At 46.4% G+C, this 21690-nt stretch overlaps 1 protein-coding gene across 1 annotated transcript; it reads right to left on the minus strand.

The window, feature by feature from the left end:
* Positions 1-5301: 5301 nt before the first annotated feature.
* On the minus strand, positions 5302-6613 carry LOC125514714. The gene is made up of 2 exons (XM_048680059.1): positions 6328-6613; positions 5302-6150 (listed from the first exon to the last, which is right to left on the minus strand). Exons 1-2 carry the CDS (start codon positions 6546-6548, stop codon positions 5559-5561), a joined length of 813 nt encoding a protein of 270 aa, XP_048536016.1. The 5' UTR covers positions 6549-6613; the 3' UTR covers positions 5302-5558.
* Positions 6614-21690: the final 15077 nt, after the last annotated feature.

Raw genomic sequence — 21690 nt, forward strand, 5'->3', positions numbered from 1 at the left:
AACTATCTAGCTGTGTGTAGTGTGTAGCTAACAATGTAGCTGGGATGGATCCAAGAGTCGGGGACACACGCAGATATAAAGAGGCCGGTGAAGCTAGCAAAAGGTTCCTCTCGTGAATCTGAATATCTGATTCATCTTAGGTAATAACCCGTGGCTACCACCACACGGGCCACGCAAGAGGTACCGATCCGACATGTGCGCGTGTGCAATGCATGTGCACAGATGGATCAGATATCAACTTGCTCTTTATGTATATGTATGTCTACTTGCTTCAAAATTAACTATCTACTACTTGCTACATTTGATTAGAACAACTGTCTAAGACCACTAAGTTACAAGCTTCCTTGTAAGGCGGTGTTATAATCCCTCAAACTCTATCTTCTCTCTTAATTAATATATGAGGCAAATCTTTTGCCTCCTTTAAAAAGAAAAGCTTCCTTGTCAGACGGTTTGGATGCTTGCCAATTTTTTGCTAATTTATTTTTGCTTTTCCCATGGGTCTAGCCTCCCCTAGAAGCAAAAGAGATCGGCTAGATAGCCACTTGCTTCAATCAAACCGAGCTCACCATCTTCTAGCATTGCTTCTTGTGTTAATTTGCAGTTGCCAGCCAGCAAAAATGATGATATATATGAATTATGTATGTAAACGATGACACAATAACTCAATATGGAACCGAAACTGGTCACTTGAAAAAAGGGATACATCTAGTTATGAATAGTTGAAAAATATTTGTTCGTTTTTTTATCCCGAATGATTAGTGCCACACGTGTGGCACGAAGCACTCCGGCCCCGACGATTTTTACAACTAAAGTTGCCATCCGAAAAGTGAAAAAACAAACAAAAAAACACTTAAACTTGCCATCCGAAAAGAAATTTTCCATGCTTGACAACTAATGTTGCCATCCTCGCGTCACTAAATTTGCCATAAAAAATGTTCGGAGTTGCCATGTGTCCGTGCCACACGTGTGACACTTATCAAGGTCCATTTTTATTACTTGAGATAAATATTGAGTTTGGATCAAAATATTCAGCAAAATAATAAATATGCACCATGCTTTAACTGTACTTAGCATTCCTACCCCAAGCAACTTGAGCACAATGAAGAGGAGGAGAAAGAGATTGAGCGGCCTCTTGTGATCTTGGCCTATCACATGGAGATTACCACCCCAAGCGATGGTCCATAATGTACAGTCAAATGATGCTTATTATTTTACGATGTAACTGAAAATTGCATATCTATTAATTTTAGGTCGGCTTTAGGACTATGAAGATGAATTGTCCCCATAATTTCTCTTGATGGATGAATGACGTGAGAGAGGTATGTTCATACATTCGATCAGACCAGACCCGACATCTGCGCCCGTGCAGCGCATGGGCTTCCACGAGGGTTGACTGCCATAACGTGCATAAGCTTAACTGCTTGAGTATGGCGAGATGCTTCTTGGTTACATGGATGCATGTTACCAAGGATGAGGGGGCTCAGCTACTACGTACGTGGTGAATGCGTGTGCATGCAGCCTTGCTGCCAGATTAAATTAGCATCACTCTGAGTGGATCTAGTGCAGTTAGCACAGCGGCCCATGCGGGACGTGTCGTCTTTCATTCTTTATCTTTTGGCGACAAAAATATTGGGAGCACTGTGAGTCGCTCTAGTGATGTTAGGCAAAGGTTTCTACTAGACAGCCACTGAGAGTCTCTCCCACGGACACGCTGCGGCAGATGCATGTGCATGGCTGCATTATATATCAACTTGCTACTTATGTCTATATATAAGCACTTGCTTCCAAATTAACTAGGTACTCGCAGGATTAGATTAGCAGAACTGTACTGACAATTAGAGCGACGTGTCGAGTTTCATTATTTGATGGCCTGCATGTGCGACACTTGCTGCTCTTGTTTGTCTTTTGTGCAGTAGATACATGTGCACAGCTCAACCATATCAAGTTGCTTTTATGTATACATATCCATGTCCACAAATTCAACTTGGTGCATGAATGCTATCGCATGTGGTAGACACAATTAGGGCATCTCCAACACCATCCCTTAAAACGGACACATTATTTGTCCACAGACTGGCCCTGTCCAGTCCGTGGACATTGATACCGTTGCCTGCGATCCAACCGCATCCCCTAGATGTCCATCCAAATATGCCGAAATTCATTTGAATACATGGTAATATGGAGCAAATTGAAGTGAGCGTTCATAGCGCCCGATGAGAATCAGAAAGAGGCGGATGTTCATAGTTTTTACATGCGTCTGATCATAATAGTTCCTGCCCGGCACTCCATGCAAGAAACCGACATTTTTGCCCTACCAGATCTGTTGTCCGAGCCATCTCACTCACTCTACTACCAACTCCTCCTAGTCAGCCGCTTCCTTCTCGGCCTCCTTTATCTTTGTTGCCAAGCGCTTCAACATCTTGACACGACCGACGCGCAAGATCATCGCAGCTTCGGGATCCAACTCATTGATCCTCGTGGTTAACATTTTTGTCTCCTCCCAAGTAGCCGCAAGCTTAGCTCTCCTCTATTCGAGGTTACTACGTGGCTCAGCTACTACGTGGTAAATGCATGTGCATGCAGCCTTGCTGCCAGATTATATTAGCATCACTCAGTGGATCTAGCACGGCGGCCCATATATGCGTGACGTGTGCACTGTGAGTACTGTGATATTTATTTTTTGGCGACAAAAATATTGGGAGCACTGTGAGTCAATCAGTGAAGTTAAGCAAAGGTTTCTACTCGTACTAGACAGCCACCGCATGCACACCAAGCGAGAGCCATCTTGATCCGACATTTGCGAGTGTGCCATGCACAAGCTTCAAAACGCGATCATATGTCAACTTACCATTTATGTGTATAGATAAGCACTAGCTTCCAAATGAACTAGGTACTAGCTGGATTAGATTAGCAGAACTGTACTGACAATTAGAGCGATGTGTCGAGCTTCCTTATTTGATGGCCTGCATGCATGTGAGACAGTTGCTGCTCTTGTTTATCTTTCGTACAGTAGATACATGTGCACTGCTGAACCATATCAACTTGCTTTTATGTACCGAAAAAAACTTTCGCCCCGCTTTATATTATAAAGCAACTGCCCAAGCCAAACATCCAACAAAATTAAAACACACACACAAAAGTCACACCGAGACGAGGAATCCAAGGGTTAGTGCTTTTATGTATACATATCCATTGCCACAAATTCAACTTGGTGCATGCATGCCAATGCATGTGGTAGACACAATGATGGCATCTCCAACGCTGTCTCCTAAAATGGAGACACTGTTTGTTTGCGGACTAGTCTGGTCCACTCTATAGACATTGATACCAGAGCCAGCGATCTAACCGCAACCCCGATGTCTGTCCAAGTCTGGAGACATTCATTTCAAATACATAGTAAGATGGAGCAAATGAAAGTGCAGCGTTCATAGCGCCCAATCAGAACCAACAGGAGGTGGATTTTCATAGTTTTTACATGTGTCCGATCATTATTGTTTCGGCCCCGTTGTCCGTGCAAAAAACCGGCATTTTTGTCCTGCCAGATCAGTTGTCTAAGCCTTCTCGCTCACTCTGCCGCTGCCGCTGGCTCGTCCTCATGCGCCGCCGCTTTCTCAGCATCCCCCATCTTGTCCGTCAAGGAACTCAACGTCTTGACACGGCCCACTTGCAAGATCGTCGCTGCATGGGGATTCAACTTATGGATCTTCATAATCAACATTTTTGTCTCCTCCCAAGCGGCCGCAAGCTCATCTCTCCTCTTTTTGAGATCGGTCTTTTTCTCTTAAAGGTTCTTCTTCTCGGCCGCCGACATCAAGATGGTAAACCTCTCTATCTTCTTTTCCTCCTTCTTTCCAAGATGCCCTTGAAGCTCTCCGTCATCTTTGACGCTGACCTCCACTCCAAACACGATGCGAGGAAGACCCCTACCGCCGTTGTTGGCCGCACGGGCTTCACATGGCGGCAGCCTTTGGTGTCACCACAGCAAACTAGGGATGCAATGGTGGTTCCTACAGTTTGAAAATGGGCGCCCCGCCTTGGGCTGGGGCGACGTGATGGAAAGAGGTAGCTCTTCATATGGCTTGATTTTCTTCGGTATATCGGATTTAGATATATTTAGATGAAAGATCTCGATAATTTCTCCAAAAGGATGGATCACGTGAGAGATCTATCTTCATAAAAAATGCTAGACCTACTTACGACCTACGTAAAGTTAGGTAACTTGCCTTAACTTTTCTCAAACGGGGGTGGGGCCCCTTCCCTTATTTCCTCTACCAAAACATGGCACCTAATCAGTTATGTTAATTACATAGAAATCCTTACATAGATGTAGCATTACTGCCATCTTCATTTATCCGATCAAATCAGCCCGACATCACTTGCAGGTGCAGCTTGTGTACTCCCGCATGGCTAGTCCATGCATAAGCTTAACTGCTTGAGTATGGCGCCATTCCCCTTGGTTACATGGATGTAGACAAAAGCGGTGGATCAAGTGACCTACGTAAATATATTAGCATCACTCTGAGTGGATCTTACTGCAGCTAGCGTGGAGGCCCACTGTCCTCTTTCATTTTTTATTTTTTGGCGACCAAAACATTGGGAGCACTATGTGTCGATCTAGTGCAGTTAGCATCAATATATTTAGAGCTAGTTAGTTTTTCTTGCATCACACCTCCTTTTATTCTGAAAGGGAAAGCGGTGGTGGCCTTAAAAGCGCAGCACACACAGAAGAGGTTGGCAGTTTGAAAAGGGGTGCCTCCGCCCTGGGCTGGGGCGATGCGAGGGAAAGAGGTAGCTCTTCATATGGCTTGATTTTCTCAAGTATATCAGATTTACAAATGTCTAGATGAAAGATCTCGATAATTTCTCTAGATGGATGGATCACGCGAGAGATCTGTCTTCATCCATCCGATCATATCAGCCCGACATCTGCATGGGCTTCCACGAAGGTTTGACTGCCATCACGTGCAAATGCATAAGCTTAACTGCTTGAGTATGGCGACATGCTCGTTGGTTACGTGGATGTAGACAAAAGCAGTGGATCAAGTGGCTCAGCTGCTACGTGGTGAATGCATGTGCATGCAACCTTGCCGCCAGATTATATTAGCATCACTCTGAGTGGATCTAATGCGGTTAGCGCGGTGTCCCATGCGTGGCGTGTCCTCCTTCATTCTCTATTTTATGGCGATGAAAATATTAGGAACACTGTGTGTCGATCTAGTGCAGTCAGCTTCATTATATCTAGAGCTAGTTAGCTTCATTCCTTGACGCCATTCATATAACTAAAATTGCTAAACACATTGGGAACACTAGTGCAGCTTTTCTTGCATCGCACCTCCTTTTATTCAGAAAGGGAAAGCGGTGGTGGCCTTAAAAGCGCAGCACACACAAAGAAGGTTGTGTGCTCGCACATGCAATACTAGGAGGAAAACGGAAATGATAATTAACCTTGTGAGAACACCTAGTTAAAACAAGATCGACCACCTAGTTAAAACCTTGTGAGAACAGACGATGCTGTCCGTTCAGGAGGCGGCAGCAACTTCTCGGCGACAATTGGTTTGTCAGGCAGAGGGTGTGTCCTCCGCTTGCACCCTCTTCCCACAGCGCCAGACGCATGGTGTTACACTACAGTCGCGGAACCAGTCGCAGTGTGGTTTCCCCACCGCCGTCAGCCCATCAACAGCTCCTCCTCTTGCTTCTTCTCCTTGTGCTACCCCATGGACCGTCAGACGTGGGCACATATACTGGCAGTGCCTGTATCCGGGTGAGCCCACATCATAGTGTTTGCGGCAATACTCATCGCAGTTGCCCCCCGACAGTGCACCTGCAGCAGTCACATGCAGCACCGTCGCCATTGGGACATCAACCGCTCCTCGTCTTGCTTCTTCTCCTCCGGTTCCTCCATGGGCCACCAGCTGTGCGGCGTCCGGCATATTCTCAGCGTAGCAATCTTTGACACATTGGGTGTAGTCCAATTCCGGATGTTCACGGCAGGCACTGTAGCACCAGACTGGGTCGCTCAGACGGGCGACGGGGTCCTCTTGCTTCCCCTTCTCTTCTCCCTCGCCTCCGGTGCCCTCCGTCGGCATCGCCAGGAGACCAGCGCGCCCTGCAACTCCACCACCTCCTCTCGCTTGTTCTTGTCCTGTCACCCTGTGGGCCACGAAACACCATTTATTTGTAGCTATCATAAGTTCATAACTAAACGAAACAAAACTGATCCTGGCGACGCATGAAGCTCACAGGTCACAGCTTGACCGTCATTTTTATTTGAAAAGGAATCGAGTTAGCTAAGCTCATGCCGAACAAGGGCAGAACAGTACTACCTACCTCCCATACAAGCACTGATTGTAGCACGGTCCGAAGTCCAACCGTCCGGTGCACAACGCGGAGCAGTAGGCTGCATCCCCATGCTCTTCACCCAAGTGCCCGGCTTGCCCACCACCTTCCTTGCCCGCCGCATCGACGGCGACGAGCAGGGCTAAGCCCAGGACGACACACCACACAGCAAAGCCAGGGCTGCTGCGCTTCTTGTTGGAACACATACCCATGGCTGGATGTCTGGTGTTGAACTAATTTGCTATGGCTAACAACCCAACCCAAGATGGATGGATTGTGTAGATGAGCACACCGGTATATAAATAGGCCAGTGAAGCCAACTCGCTAGGTTTGGATGAATCTTGCTGCCGGTGTCCATCCGATCTGATCCGAACCGCCATCTGCGTGCGTGCAGTGCATGTGCATAGCTGCAGGAATCACACATCTACTTGCTTCAAAATCAACAACGTACAGTACAAGTTGCTAGATGATTAGATTAAAAAAATGTTTGCGCGCAGGGCCGGCCCTGGGGTATGGCCGCTGGGGCGACGGCCCAGGGCCCAGGCGAGAGAGGGGCCCATGATGGAGTATATACTATAGGCAGCAAAAAATAAGTAAAAAAAGTACAAAAGAAAAGAATAAGATGGGCTAGGCCCATCAGATAGCTAGCTAGCTATCGCCGATCGATTAGCGAACGCGAAGCGCCCTGAGTCGCGCTAGTTAGACTGATCGTTTTCCTTCGTAGGTTCGTCGACCTTGAACCATCGGCCTCCTTGCTCCGCGCATTACCGTGTCACCCTCGCCTCGGCCGGCGCTGGAGCTGTGCGCGCCGCACAGCAGTCCGGCAGCCCGACCATCCGGCATTCGGCAAGGGGCGCAAGGCGGCACCGCGACAATACCTATACATCCGGCTACATGGCCCACTACAAGCAAGTCTGAAGTCTGCAACGCTGTCCGGCTGTCCCCAATCCGAGGGATTGAATCCCTAAAAGTCTGCAAGTCAGTATGTTTGAACGTTTCGACGATTCGATCCATGTTCCTTAGTTCTTGTCCATCCCCCCAAACCCTAATTTGACAATTTCAGCAGTTTATTTTATTCTTTATCTAGCATGTACACATTCAATTATACATCCATGATCCATCCTCCAATTTCGGTATGCACGAAGTTTTAAAATCTTCTAATCCAATCTATCATTATTTTGTCATTTTATGTACATGTCTACTGTTCCAATTCATCCGGTGTTCTAAATTCCTAATTCTTTTCTTCATGATTTTAGGACATTAGTCTGCCATGTTACCTAAAAATGCCTGAAGAAACTTTTTTTGAAGCACTGAAGTATTATTGTTGTCGATGGAGTCAGCCTAATTTGGTTCTTATTTGAGGTAATCATGTCATGTTAGTTTCATTTTGCGATCCTTTTAGTATTATTGTTGTTGATGGAGCCGGTTCGGATGTGGTTATTATTGTTCTCGATGGAGGCATTTAAATTATCATAGTCAAATTTTAAATTAAAGATGTGTGACTGAAAGTTATTCTTAATAAGTTATCATATATATCACGCATACGCAAAGGGCCCATGTCATTGAGTTCGCCCAGTGCGTGCGTGCAGTGCATGTGCATAGCTGCAGGAATCACACATCTACTTGTCTGAAAATGAACTACGTATAGTACAACTTGCTAGATCATTAGATTAAAGAAATGTTTGCACGCAGGGGGCAATTGATGCGATGTGTAGATCGATCAGCACGTATGAGCGTCCTTGTTTCACCGCCTGTATGTTGCAGATGCCACTTGTGCGGTTGCGCCCCATGTTTGTTTCTCGAAACAGGCTGGCGCTCCACTTTATAGATAAAGCACCGATCAAAGTACACGGCCGAATCGTACATAGTGAAGAGGCAGCCCTCTTATAAAGCGGATCCTAAGATCTCGCTACCACGCAGAAGCTATGCAACCGAAGAAGAATAAGGGGAGATTAGAGTACAACGTCACGCCATGTCCTAGCACACCTAGGCTCCACGACATCACCCTCAGGAGGGAGAACGGCGCAGAGCGTTGCCACTGCCGAGTCCGGGATGGACAGGGGTCTTCATCCAGAGCCCGGACACGGAAAGGAAAACCACAACAACGTCTTCAAGAAGAATGTGGTGCGCGGGGGCGTCACCGTCGCTCGGCAGCTCGCCCGTCTCCCAAGATAGACCCAGGACATACACGACGAGCTCCAACTCCTCGATACAGATCCGGGCACCGCCGACAAGGGCGTGCCCGAGCCACCTGCTGCTAGACCCCCCACCGCCCATACGACCAAGAGGAGAAGCCACCACCGTCGGCACGAGACCTGCCGGAGAGCCAATCATGGGGACCGCCTCCTGGGGCGGCCACTCCGGCATCACTGTCCCAAGACTCCACCACCCAGTTGCCACACGATACACCAACCCCGACGGTTATGGTAGAAGAACGTCCTTCCACACCTCCACCGTAGGAGGTGCCGATGCCTGCATCCCTAACCAGTCCCCGTGGACCTGGGGACATGACCCTAGGACCGTCGAGAGCCGCCGTGAAGCAGAGCTTGCACAACGCCAAATCCGAGATCACCGATACTGCACGGCATGACGAGTAGGCGGTGCCATGACCACCTCCACAGCCCACCGCACTCGCGAGGACAACGGTCATGAGCACATCCCGGGCCGGGCACGAACCACACCTACTCAGAGAACACCCCGATCTACCCAGGCCCAAATCCGGCCTGCCCGAGCGCAAACCCTAGGTCAGGGGAGCCGCCGTCATGAGCCAACCAGCCCCGCAGACCACCGGCTCCAACCCAGGAAAAAGAAGGCCGCCACGCTGCCACCTTGTGCCACCAGCAAGAACACGGCCACCGCGTCGCCGAAGCCCGGACCAGCTCGCACCTTCGCTCCAGCCCACCACAGCCACGAAGACCGCACCTTGAGCAGGAGCCGCCGCTGCCGCCAGCCAGCAGGATGATGACCTCCAGCCCGTGCTGCCCGGCGGCTAGATCTAGTTATCGCTGCCCGGGCACTCCCCGCCATCATCAGTGCCTGCCACGATGTCGCACCAACGCGCCGCCGCTGCCACCACGCCCGCCCGACCCCGCGCCGTCACGCCCATGTTTGGTAGGTGGACGTGTTTGTATATTTGTATTTATTAGTGCAGCAGATGGGTTTGTATAGCTGGATAATTAACATTGTTTGTAAGGCGAGTATCATAGCTATTATCATGCATGCCACCTAAACAATTTTGATGAGGTGACATAGAAATAAATAAAAAATGGAAGGTTGAGTATCATATTATAATACCATATCATAATAATTATTGTACTATTATATCCTGCATGGCAATAAATGAGATCATCTAAGATACTAATTCATACTAACATCATCTTGCTTTTATGTACGCCAACAAAGTTGCCCGCCCAATTGGGCGTTTAGCGTCTTCAATTGTCTATTTGTTTTATTGTTATTATTAAAAGACAAAAGGCACTGTCCGAATCACTAGAGGAGTTCGAACCTAGCCACTTATAATTAACAAAGCCATCAACCACCCAGAACTACAAGGGGAACACAATACAGAGAAAATAAAAGCAAAGCGAAAAAAACAGATACAAGGAGTTAAACACAACAACTAAAATGCAACAACAACAATGTGCACAATCACATTGCACTGTTGCCTACAATAGCATTGTGCCAACACCAACTAACAAACTAAGATCTTGGGATGAGGGCACCACCGTGCAAGCATCATGTGGCAGACTGCATCCAAAGGGCCAAAGATACGAGCAACACACAATCTGTCCCCGTCATCGCAACGGGCTATAACCCTTTCACCAACACTCGATGTGTGCCGCAGCGGTGGCCGAAAAGTGGTTTCCACTAGAATCCATATCAAGGTGCCCAAGCTGACAATGTAGAAGCAATAGGAGCAGACCCATAGGCATGGATGACCGACCATATGAGCATTGTCGCCGGAAGGGCAATACAGAGCGTCAAACGAGAGTTGTCCAATGATGGAGCATATGCATGAATAATGCGGAAGAGGGCATCACCATGCATCGCTCGACGATAGCACATAGAGGATCAGGTGTAGCCGATACACCAAGCCACCTCGCACATACTTCCATGAGTGTTTGCATATGATTCGAACTACACTCGGCCTCTGATTATGACCATTAGAGGATCTTTGTCAAGCTCTAATTGATCAACTAGGACCAACTATAAATAGAGAAATACAAGAGACTCTAAAACTTGTGAGTTCAAAAGTGCCAAATCCTCTAGTATATATAGGTTGGAAGGCAGGAAGAGGAGCGCTACAACAGGAAGGAATCCCACCCCCTTTGGTCGGCCAAGGAGGGGGGAATCACCCTCCAATTCGGCCCCCCTTCCCCTAGTATATATGGAACTTTTGGTTATCATGTGATATTTGCTTTTCTTCATGATACTTCAAAAAAACCCGAGGTGGGATGTATCGGTATCCTCTTGAGTGATACACATGCTCACCATACCGGTCTTCTCGTTACCAGTTTTCTTTTCTTTCTTGTTGAAATGTGTCGGTATCCCCATGACATAGTCACTTGTGTTTGGCCTGACGATGAGGGATGCAAATTCCACTCTTGAGCTATGTAGTCTCTTGTCGAACTTTTCCATGAACTCTAAGTTACCGTTATGATCACCGTCTTACACATGACGTTTGAGCAACCCCAAAGCTCATCATACCGTAAGAAGTGACTGTGATACTCTTATTGTCTAAGGAACTAAAACACACATTAACACTTCATAATATAACAATTAAATTCTGACGATATTATCTCAAAATATAAGAAATGATTTTGGGTCGATTCAATATGATAGTTCTTCTAAGGTCATGTGCTTAATGTTATTTTAGGATTGTCATGACACTTAAGATATCTTAAGATCCGGAAAATGTGATCACCAACAACATTTGATCCAGTCTTAGAGTCAAGACTATGAATCTAATTTTACTGTTTATCATTCACACGTGCATAATAACAACTATAACATGAAATATAAACTTTTAAATGAACACAGAAATATAATAATACATATCATTGACTCTAGGGCATATTTTCAACATAAACACCGCTGGCTGGTAAGACACACGTGTCTGTCAGTACTCAGTCTTTCAGCATGGTGCTCTGGTACTTGGGTGAAAGAGTTTTAAGATTGGTTCTACGAGCTGACGTGTCAAAATCATAGGTGGCACTTTCCAATATCATACCCCGTTCCCAAGCTTAACAAGGAACTTAGCCGCGGTCGACCATACGATACTAGGCAACAGTCACACCAAACACACACACACACACACACACACACACACACACAGGTACGCGCCGGCATGAACCATAACATCCCACGACACGGATGCCTTGTTTCTTTTGGTGCTCGTATTTCTTCCTGATTTATTTTAGGATATTCGGTGATGCGCATTCGGTGGGAGGAGACGTTCCTGTCGACTACGCGAGGCGCCTTTAGTGACTTCATCAATCTTAAGATGATATACTGGCTCGGTCTCTCAGAATTACTCATAGGGGTACGGTGTGCGTGTGGTGACCTAGACGATTGATTGACGCAGAATGCAACCAAGAACGACCATAGTGGACGAGAAACTATATTGTCTCGCATCCCCAAATCTCGAAAGAGCTATGCAGTTCAATTACGAGAAATATAATTGGCTAGTTGTTACTTCATCATGGGTAAATCGGCTGAAAAGCGTTTGGTGTAGTAAGTTGTGAAAATTTTCTTGTTATTTTATCATGGTTTACTCGTTGCTGAAGTTGGTAGGCTAACATCGGCTGGTCTTTGCAGACCAACGGTGAATAAATTTATCGCAGAGAAAAAATACCAGTAGACAGGATCCACCCAGCTCGCTTCATCTGGGCCTGAACTGGGCCGGATGTGTGTATCTTCCGGAAGGGAAACTGCTGAGACCGACTCGAGAACCCACGGACGCCAGCCGCCGCCCGTCCCACATCCCACCGGCGGCGACGCGGGGTTCCAGCCGTCAGCACGCCGCCGTCGACTGTGTGACGGTGGAGCCACAGGGGCGGTGGTAATAAGTGCGATCCCACGCCAGGCGCCACATCGATCGGGCCTGGATCGATGAGCCGCCGTTCCTCGCCAGCGCCGCTGGATGACGGCGACCTCCTGGAGGAGATCCTGCTCCGCCTGCCTCCTAAGCCGTCGTCCCTCCGGCGCGCATCCCTCGTCTGCAGGCGCTGGTGTGGCATCCTCGCCGACCGCCGTTTCGTCCAACGCTTCCGCAAGCACCACCGGAAGCCTCCTCTCTTGGGCTACTTCGACAGACAATATGAAGGGGCCGGCTTCACTGCGATGTCAGGGTTCACCCCCGATATCAGCTCTATCCCTCGTCTTCGCCACCTCAACCTCGTCGACAGCCGCCACGGTGTTGCCCTTTTTCTTGATCATGAACTCCGCGAGATCCTCGTGTGGAACTCTATCGCGGGCGTCCAGCGCCACGTGGCTTTTCCACCTTGGCTCATCAATCGCTCTGATTGCGTGGTCGAGACTGCCGCAGTGCTCTGCTCTGTCTCTGACGATCTCCCGGTGCAGGGTGATTGCCATTTGAGCGCATTTACACTAGTATTGGTTGGGGACTATCCTAACCTAGCAAAGGCATTCACATGTCTCTATGAATCCAAGTCTGACACATGGGGAAAAGTTATCACGATAGCAGCTCGATATGCAGTCTACATGAACAGGCCCAGCGTCCTAGTTGGAAATACACTTTGCTGGTTACTTTACAATGCAGACCTCCTTCAGTTTGATTTTGGAAATCAAACGTTTGGTGTGATTGAGAAGCCAGCAGACGCCTATGCTGATGTCAACTGTTGGTATTTTCAGCCCTTGCGAAGAGAGGACGGTGGACTTGGCCTGGCTGTTTGCTCAAAAAACCTTAGCATGCAACTATGGGCGAGGAAATCCGACTGCGGTGACGTTGTCTCGTGGGTGCTAGAGAAAACTATTCAACTGGACGATCAAATTTCACATCCCTTATTTCCGAGCTTAACAAGATCGGTTGTGATGATGGGGTATGACGAGAACACAAATGTGATCTTCCTATGTTTTGAATCTCGTCATCACTTCATGTTCCAGCTTGACTCAATGCAGTTCAGACATATTGGTACAAAAACGTACTGGGATTGTCAAATGTGTTATCCATATAGAAGTTTCTATACTGAAGGTAATACGAGTTCTCTGCATTGCATACATAACAGTCTTGTCAATTATTTTGCTAAGAGTCATTCATAATACTTCTGATAACTGTTTGAAGGGATATTTGTTGGTGTCCTCAAGGGTTAACTAGATATTTTAAAAATAGATGGAGTTGCTTGTTTCTTTCTCAGGAGGGTGATGATATTGAGAATTAATTTTTTTTCTATATCATTATTTATGCTTTGTCTAGAGGGTTATCATATTACTTTCATTTTTCAACTTACCCACATGCATCGGGCCAAGGTAATAATCAGACTTAGCTTGCGTATTGTTTCCAAGCGTGCTCATTAGTGCAAGCCTGTTTGGCTCCCTTGTGTTTTTGCTGAAGATGATAGAGGACTTGTCCATGTTAATTGTTTGCCCGAGCATGGTAATCCCTAAGAACTTTTCAAATGTTGTTGTACAATAGAATCAATTTTCCATGTCTGTATGATGAAGCATATTGTCTCTCTAATATATTTCAGTTATGATTATTATAGTTTACACTGCCATCTTTGTTATTATTCATGTTTTCTGATGTAGTTATACATGGAAAGTGTATACTGCAATCTATCTAAATAGCTAAAAAAAATGTAGGGTACCTGGGTGACATTTGTGTTACCCTCTTATTATGTGTCCAATTTTGTATGTCTTAGTGGGTAAATTGTTAATAGATCTGTTTGGGGTATCAATGCATTTAGTATCTGTACTGTTAGAAAGATTTTATCTTTCTGACATTCGAGTGTCGTGCAACATTTGATTTTCATTGTACAGCTAGTTGTCCAGATCTTGTCATGCTAAATTATGTCTCTATCTTGATCTTTGCTCTGCTTTTCCTGGAACAGAAGCCCCACAATAAGATGAGGAAGGTCTTGGATCGAAGAAAAATGAGCCGCGGTACAATTCTGATGTGGCAGCTGGGTATGCGGTAGGAGGAACTGTCTTAGGGAATCCAGTAAAATAGTATGAGTATTTATTAGTTGAGTTTTGAGCCAGTAGCAAGTTTGGTACCGGTTTAGGATGTTAACATAAGATGTACATCCAAACTATTTGTTAGACTCCTGGTACCTTATGTTTGAAAAGACTACGACAGCAGTGGCAAAGGGCTCGAACCCTAGACAGCGAGAGCTAGACTCCGGATGAGGCGTTCGTTGCTTGGGTTCGTGCATGACAGTGTTAGGATTAGAGATATTTATTTCTTCTTTTCTCCTCTATCCTTATCTGAAGTTCTGAACTAGTTTTTTTCTTCCTTGTTTATTCTCATAATTATTCATTGTCTCCAAAATTCATATGTGCTCCATTGTGCGCAAATGTATAGGGAATTTTGATCTTTGCGATGAGGTGACATGAATCACGGTCTCAGATTCTCCGAACATGTAATTGTCTGAAAAAGTCAAACTTGGTCAACCTACACGACGTATTCCATAATCGTGTCTTAAATTCCGGGGTATTATATAACACACGGGATGCGGCGGTGGCTGGCAACATCAGTGAGCTAGGGTCTTGAGAGACGTAGATTCAGACGGATGAGGCCGGTGCCACCAAAATGCTAGTGAGCCAAAAGTCGATAAGGTGCAGCTTCCCAAGCATCGGAGCTAGAGCCACTATGGGAGAGAATGTTAGTGAGCCATCAACACTAGAGAATACCGGTCCAGGCCAACCGGGACGGGTAGCGAGGGCAAGATCCACCGTGTGCACGACAACACGCCCGGCGAAGACCGTGAGGTCCTTGGCAGAACGTACCAGAACACTTGTAGGCCTGGCGTAGCACCAGCGCACGAAGTAGCCACCGATGGACCATAGCAATGGCCATGGTCGGCGTATATGCGAACATGCCGCAAGACACGTAGCGCTTGCCAGAGCCCTCCGTCGTAGCACCTATGGCTAAGCCCGCCGCTCGACCTCACGCGCGTAGCCAGGAGGGAGGCGCTACCATAGACGGGAGTGCACGGGAAGGCGCTAGTGCTTAGAGCATGCCCTGAGCTCAGAAGCCATTGTCCCCGCGCAGCAATGCCATGGGAAGGCGGAAGCGCCCGATAGTTATGTTCCTTGGGCATGCACGACCTTCGCCGGGGTCCCCTCCAATGGTGGCGACGCAATCAAGGGTCGAATCTAGGAGTTGTGGCGGCTTAGTAGGGTTTCCCATGTTGCCTGGGGCCGACGCAAGGATCGGGCAGTCGGTTCTTGTTATGTTATTTTCTGTCAATAGCATTCCTGTGCAGATCATTCTTTTTCCACATATTCTAGGGCGGGTGTTCTTTTAAAATGATTCTGAGAAGCAATTGGTGGTGGCTCATCAGTTCAGCTAACACTAAAGAGGAAGATGGCTGCCATTGTTTTTTAAGCGTCACGAGGGGATGGGGATTGTGATGATGAGCAGAGATGGCGACCACAGTAAGTGATGGATTGATGCAGAAGGCAACTAAGAACCACCATAGTTGAATAGAAACTATAATAATGTCTTGATGTGCCAAATCTCAAAATAGCTATGAAATCCAATTGCTAGAAATATAATTGGTGTGCATGGTAAACATTCCTTCATGTTGTGAAAAGTTTTTGTCCAAAATGAAGTTTCCTCATTGCTGAAGTTGGTATGCTAACATCAGCCGGTCTTTGGTCAAGAACCACGAATAAATTCATCACAGGAAAAAAGTAAACAGTACAGGATCAGATCAAAATAGGAAAAAAGAAAGGTAAAAACAGAAAGGTAAACAGTACAGGAACAAAATAGAAAAAAAAAGGAAAAAAAGGAAAACCGTAGACGGGATCCTCTTAGCTCGTGCATCTGCGCGCCTGAACTGGGCCTGATGTTCTCGGTGGCCCATATCCGCGGGTGTATGTATGTATTGCCGACACTGCCGAGACCTCCCGTGCCGAGCCCGAGAGCCAACGCGCCGGCGGCCGCCCGTCCGACCGCAATCACACCTCCCACCGCCTGCCCGCCTTGGCTATCTCCGGCGGCCTCACGCCGTCAGCACAAGCACGCCGCCGCCGAGTGTGTGACAGTGAAGCCACCGGGGTGGTGGTAAGTGTGGTCCCACGCCAGGAGCCACATCGGGCCTAGATCGATAACGATGAGCCGCCGTTCCTCGCCAGCGTCGGCGCTCCCGCTGGACGACGAGAATCTCCTCGAGGAGATCCTCCTCCATCTGCCTCCTAAGTCGTCGTCCCTTCGCAGCGCCTCCCTCGTCTGCAAGCGCTGGCGTGGCATCCTCGCCGACCGCTGATTCCTCCAACGCTTCCGCAAGCACCACCGGAAGCCTCCTCTGTTGGGCTACTTCGACAGAATATATAAAGGGGCTAGCTTCACTCCGATGTCAGGCTTCACCCCCATTATGAGCTACATCCCTCGTCTTCACCACCTCAACCTCGTCGACTGCCGCCACGGTGTAGCCCTTTTTCTTGATCACGCACTCCGTGAGATACTCGCGTGGAACCCCATCACCAACGTCTAGCGCCACGTGGCTTTTCCGCTGGGGCTCAACTATGGCATTGATTGCGAGGTCGAGACCGCCGCGGTGCACTGCTCCGCCTCTGATGGTCTCCCCGTGCACGGTAATTGCCACTTAAGCGAATTTACACTAGTATTGGTTGGGAAATATTATAACCAAGCAAAGGCATTAGCATGTATCTACGAATCCAAGTCTGACGTATGGGGAAAAGTTATCTCGACTGCGGCTCGATACACGGTTTACATGCACAGGCCCGCCGTCCTAGTCGGAAATACACTTTGCTGGTTGCTTCTAATAAGCACCGACATCCTTCAACTTGATTTTGAAAGGCAGACGTTTCTTGTGATTAAGAAGCCGACAGACGTCTACCGTTATGTCAACTGCTGGTATTTTCAGCCCTTACGAACAGAGGATGGTGGCCTTGGCCTGGCTGTTTCCATAAAACTGAGCATTCAACTATGGGCAAGAAAGTCCAACAACGATGACATTGTTTCGTGGGTGCTACAGAAAACCGTTCAGTTGGATGACCAAATTTCACATCCTCTGTTCCGGAGTAAAGGAAGATGGGCTGCGATGACGGGGTATGACGAGGACACAAATGTGATCTTCCTATGTTGCGAATCTGGTCATCACTTCATGCTCCAGCTTGACTCGATGCAGTTCAGACATATTGGTATGAAAAGATGCTGGGATTGGAGAATGTGTTATCCATATAGAAATTTCTATACTGAAGGTAATACAAGTTCTCTGCATTGCATACATAACAAAGTACGGTCAATAATTTTGCCAAGAGTTATTCATATTACTTCTGATAACTGTTTGAAGTGATATAGTTGGTGTGACCAAGGGTTAATTAGATACTTAAAAATAAATTGACTTGCTTGTTTCTTTATCTGCATGGTGATGATATTGTCAATTTATTTTTTTCTATATCATTATTTGTTAGCAAAGTATTTAATGATATAATAAAAAATTCATATAACTGTATGTATTGTTGCTTGGCTATCGCTATGTGTGTAAAGAGTTGATACCATTATGTCCTTGATTTTTCAACTAGTCTTTTGTTTGGCACTTCAAAAATTAAAGCATGCTATATTTATTTAATTAATATTTTTCTCAAGGAAAAGTTACTCGATTGGCACATTTAGTAGTATTTCTCTTGACTGATCCTACTAATAACCATTTTCCATACTAGCGTGTATTTATCTATGATGGAAGCCTCTGGTAATGTTAACTAATACTTAAATAGTTATAGTACTAGGGACTGTTTTGTCATTGAACTTGGTCAACTCTAGAATGTTCTGTTTCGGCCCATTCGGCATAATGGAACAAATTCCTCCGGAATAATTCTAGATGAATACATCTTCTCTAAACATCTAAAGTTCCTTAAGCCCATAGCATAGCCTTCATTACTTGGTAATTGATTATTATCGATTTATCGCCTTCCTTGCACCTCTCAAACTGACTTTGCGGAGAAACAACCCTTCGGATCAGAATATCAGGGTCAGTGATCTTCAAAACTCTCATACGATGGCAGTGCTAAAATATTAGTTGTGTCTTGAGGTCAGAACAAGTCGTTAATAAGCTCAACATCCCGTGTTTCACTGTTGGGGTTTATCAACTCTGAGACCTTGTCAGGCAGGATCTATCCATGACAGCGAGTCTAGTTCAGAAAGCAGCATCCATCCTTGATTTGCCAACATAGCCATGTTAGATGAGTGTAGACATTTGTACCAAAACACAATCATTCTCTGCAAGGATTGGCTTCTCTTTATTGCAAGCTTATCCGGCTCCATTGTGTGTTTGCTGAAGATAATAGAGGACTTGTCCATGTTAATAATTTGCCTGAGCTTGTTAATCTTTATGAGTTCTTCGAATGTTATTGTACCATGGTATCAATTTTCCATACGTGTATGCTGAAGCATGTTGTCTCTCTAATGGATTCAGTTATGAATATTGCAGTTTACACCATCATGCTTGTGATTATGCATGTTTTATGATGTATTTATATATATACTATGAAGGTTTTCCTCTTATATATGATAAGTGTATAATGCAATCTAGCTAACAAGCTAAAGACATGTAGGGTACTTGGGTGATGTTCGTTCTACCCTCTTATTTGTAAACTTTTGTATGTTTTAGTTGGTGAACGGTATGTAGATCTGTCTGCGTATCAATGCATTTAATATCTGTAATGCTGGAAGGATTTTATCTTTTTGACATTCAAGCATCGTGCAACATTTGATTTTCATTGTATAGCTAGTTGTCTAGATCTAATCATGCATAATTATGTCCCTATCTTGATATTTGTTCTATTTTTTTTTGTATCAGAGGCGACACAAGAAGATGAGGAAGGTCTTGGACCGGAGAAGATGAGCGGCGCTACATTTCTGGTGTGCAAGTACAATAGTATGAGTATTTATTAGTTGTGTTCTGAGCAGTGGCAAGTTTGGTACCGGGTTATGTGGACCAGATGCTGCTATGATCTATATCTGTACTGTTTGTTAGAGTCCTGGAACCTTATGTTTGAAAAGACCTGCTTCTAGTGCTGCAGAGTTGCAGCTCATCTGCAAGTTGCTGCCAGTTATGTTATTTGCTTTCATTTGCAAATCCTGTTTTGGTTACGAATGTGCAGCTGCTCTTTCAAAAGGGTTGCTAATTTGAGGACACAATCTCACTACGTACATTGATGACCATGGATGTAACAAGCTCGCATGGACAGTGAAAAGCGCAAATTATGTGACTTCTTGTTCATGTTTCTGCTCAGGTGATCATTGGCATCAATCTGTTTGAAGAGAGAACCTCATTGCTGCGGCAAGGAATGGCAATTGGTAACCAATTCGGTACTTTCAAGAGTTCAGCTCCTTATTCCAATGCGAAGTGCATCTACACTATTTAATTGGAAACCACACACTGCTATAATAGACATACAATAATTGGAGTGTTGTTAAAAAATATTGAGCTAGTTTGTATGTTCATCAGGTTTATGTGCTTACCTAACCATGAACAATTTGAATTGTTCTATTGCTGGTAGCGGACCCTGATAGGAACTGACGGTAGCTCAATGCATGGCACATCGAGGGCCGGCCGGTGATGGCAGTGGTGTTCCAGAGCCTCCTGGGCGACATCTGGTGAGGTCAGATCAGTTGTGACAGTGGCCCTGGTCCCCGGTGGAATGGTGGGGCGGCTGCCAGCGACCTCCCTTGCCTGGATCTCGCCGGCTGGGCACCTTCTTGCCAAGTGGCTCGTTTTGGGGTGGAAGAAGGGGCGTACTGCCCTGCACCAGTCGGTGGCGTACGTGTGCCATCGCGGCGGCCCTGGTGGTGGAGGTCCGTGTGCTCATGGGTGGAGCTCACGGCTTGGGTGTGGGCTGGCTGCCATGGTCGTGCGGCTAGCATGGTGGTTGGTGTTTCGGCGTGCGATGGCGATGGTGCAGTTGTCTTCTGACGACTGGTCATACCACGGTTCAGAGGCAGAGAGTGTGCCTGTCGGGGTACATCCTCTCTGGCTTTTGCCCAGGCCGATAGTAGCGGCGGCAGCGAGCATCGTCTCCTTCATAAATGCGCCATTGTGGCTATGCTCTGTCCTTCGTGTTGCTAAGGGTGAAAACCATCATCCTTTGGATTGGGAGGTGGTACGGTGGTATTTTGGTGGCGTTCCCTTCATGAAGATGACGCCTTGAAGTCCATGGTTCCATGGGTGCGGCTTGTTTCTGCGTGCTGATTCAGTCATGGTGGAAGACTTTGCCAACCTCAAGCAGTGCTTTTATTGCCTACATTTAGATTGCTTCGAGTGGATTGGGGTGGTGTAGATGTTCCTTAGCACCATTGTATCGTGCCTTAGGTGTGTGAGGCGTGGTGCTATGTTGTATGCTTTGGGTTCCATGGTTGCTGATTTCTATTACCTGATATTAAAGGGAGGAGGCTTTCATAGTTCTCCATACGTCATTCATTTATATCCGTTGATTTTATGTTAACCACAAATATTGATGGCTGGCATTTAAAAGAAGATGGTTTATCTATCTTTTTCTTCCGACCGAACGGAATCGCTGCCCAATCGATTTGTCTAGCAATCGAATCGACGAAATCACTAATTGAGGAGTACTCGTTGCAAAGATCATTCCAATTCCCCTGTTTGTGACAAGTGGCCCGCATGCAGCGCGCCACTTGTCGCAACCTGAGAGTTTTTCTTTTTTCGTAGATCCGTTTATTCAAAACGTTTTATCTCTCAAACCGTGCGTCCAAATCTCGAATCGCTTTCACCGTTGGATTCCTCGCGTCGAGATCTTCAAAATTAGATCCCATGTTGATAGGTTTTGACGAACTTTTTTTATGAAAAAAACCGGACGAAAAAACCGAACCGGGAGCACGGGTTTTTTCCCTTTCCGAAAGAGGCATGCCCGTGCCTCTCACGAAATCACAACCGTGCCACTCACGGAAGCAAAACCGTGACTCTCGCAAAAGAAAAAAAAAGAAAAAACGCGTTTTTTTTCGTTTTCGAGAGGCACGACTGTGACTCTCGCGAAAGCAAAACCATGCCTCTTGCGGAAGCAAGACCGTGACTCTCGCGAAAGGAAAAGAAAAAGAAAGCGCGTTTTTCCGCACAATTTTTTTTTATTGAAAAGCTAAGGAAGACTGGTGGAAAACCAAAACATAAAAAAACCGTTTAAAAAGCCGAA

The sequence above is a fragment of the Triticum urartu genome, chromosome 6, assembly GCF_003073215.2.
Source record: "Triticum urartu cultivar G1812 chromosome 6, Tu2.1, whole genome shotgun sequence".
Lineage (NCBI taxonomy): Eukaryota > Viridiplantae > Streptophyta > Magnoliopsida > Poales > Poaceae > Triticum > Triticum urartu.

Excerpts from the sequence above, each read along its gene's own strand:
- LOC125514714 (XM_048680059.1), bottom strand. The coding sequence starts at position 6,548 with ATGGGTATGTGTTCCAACAAGAAGCGCAGCAGCCCTGGCTTTGCTGTG. Across the intron at positions 6,151-6,327 it reads AATCAGTGCTTGTATGGGAG|GGTGACAGGACAAGAACAAG; the intron begins GTAGGTAGTACT and ends CGTGGCCCACAG.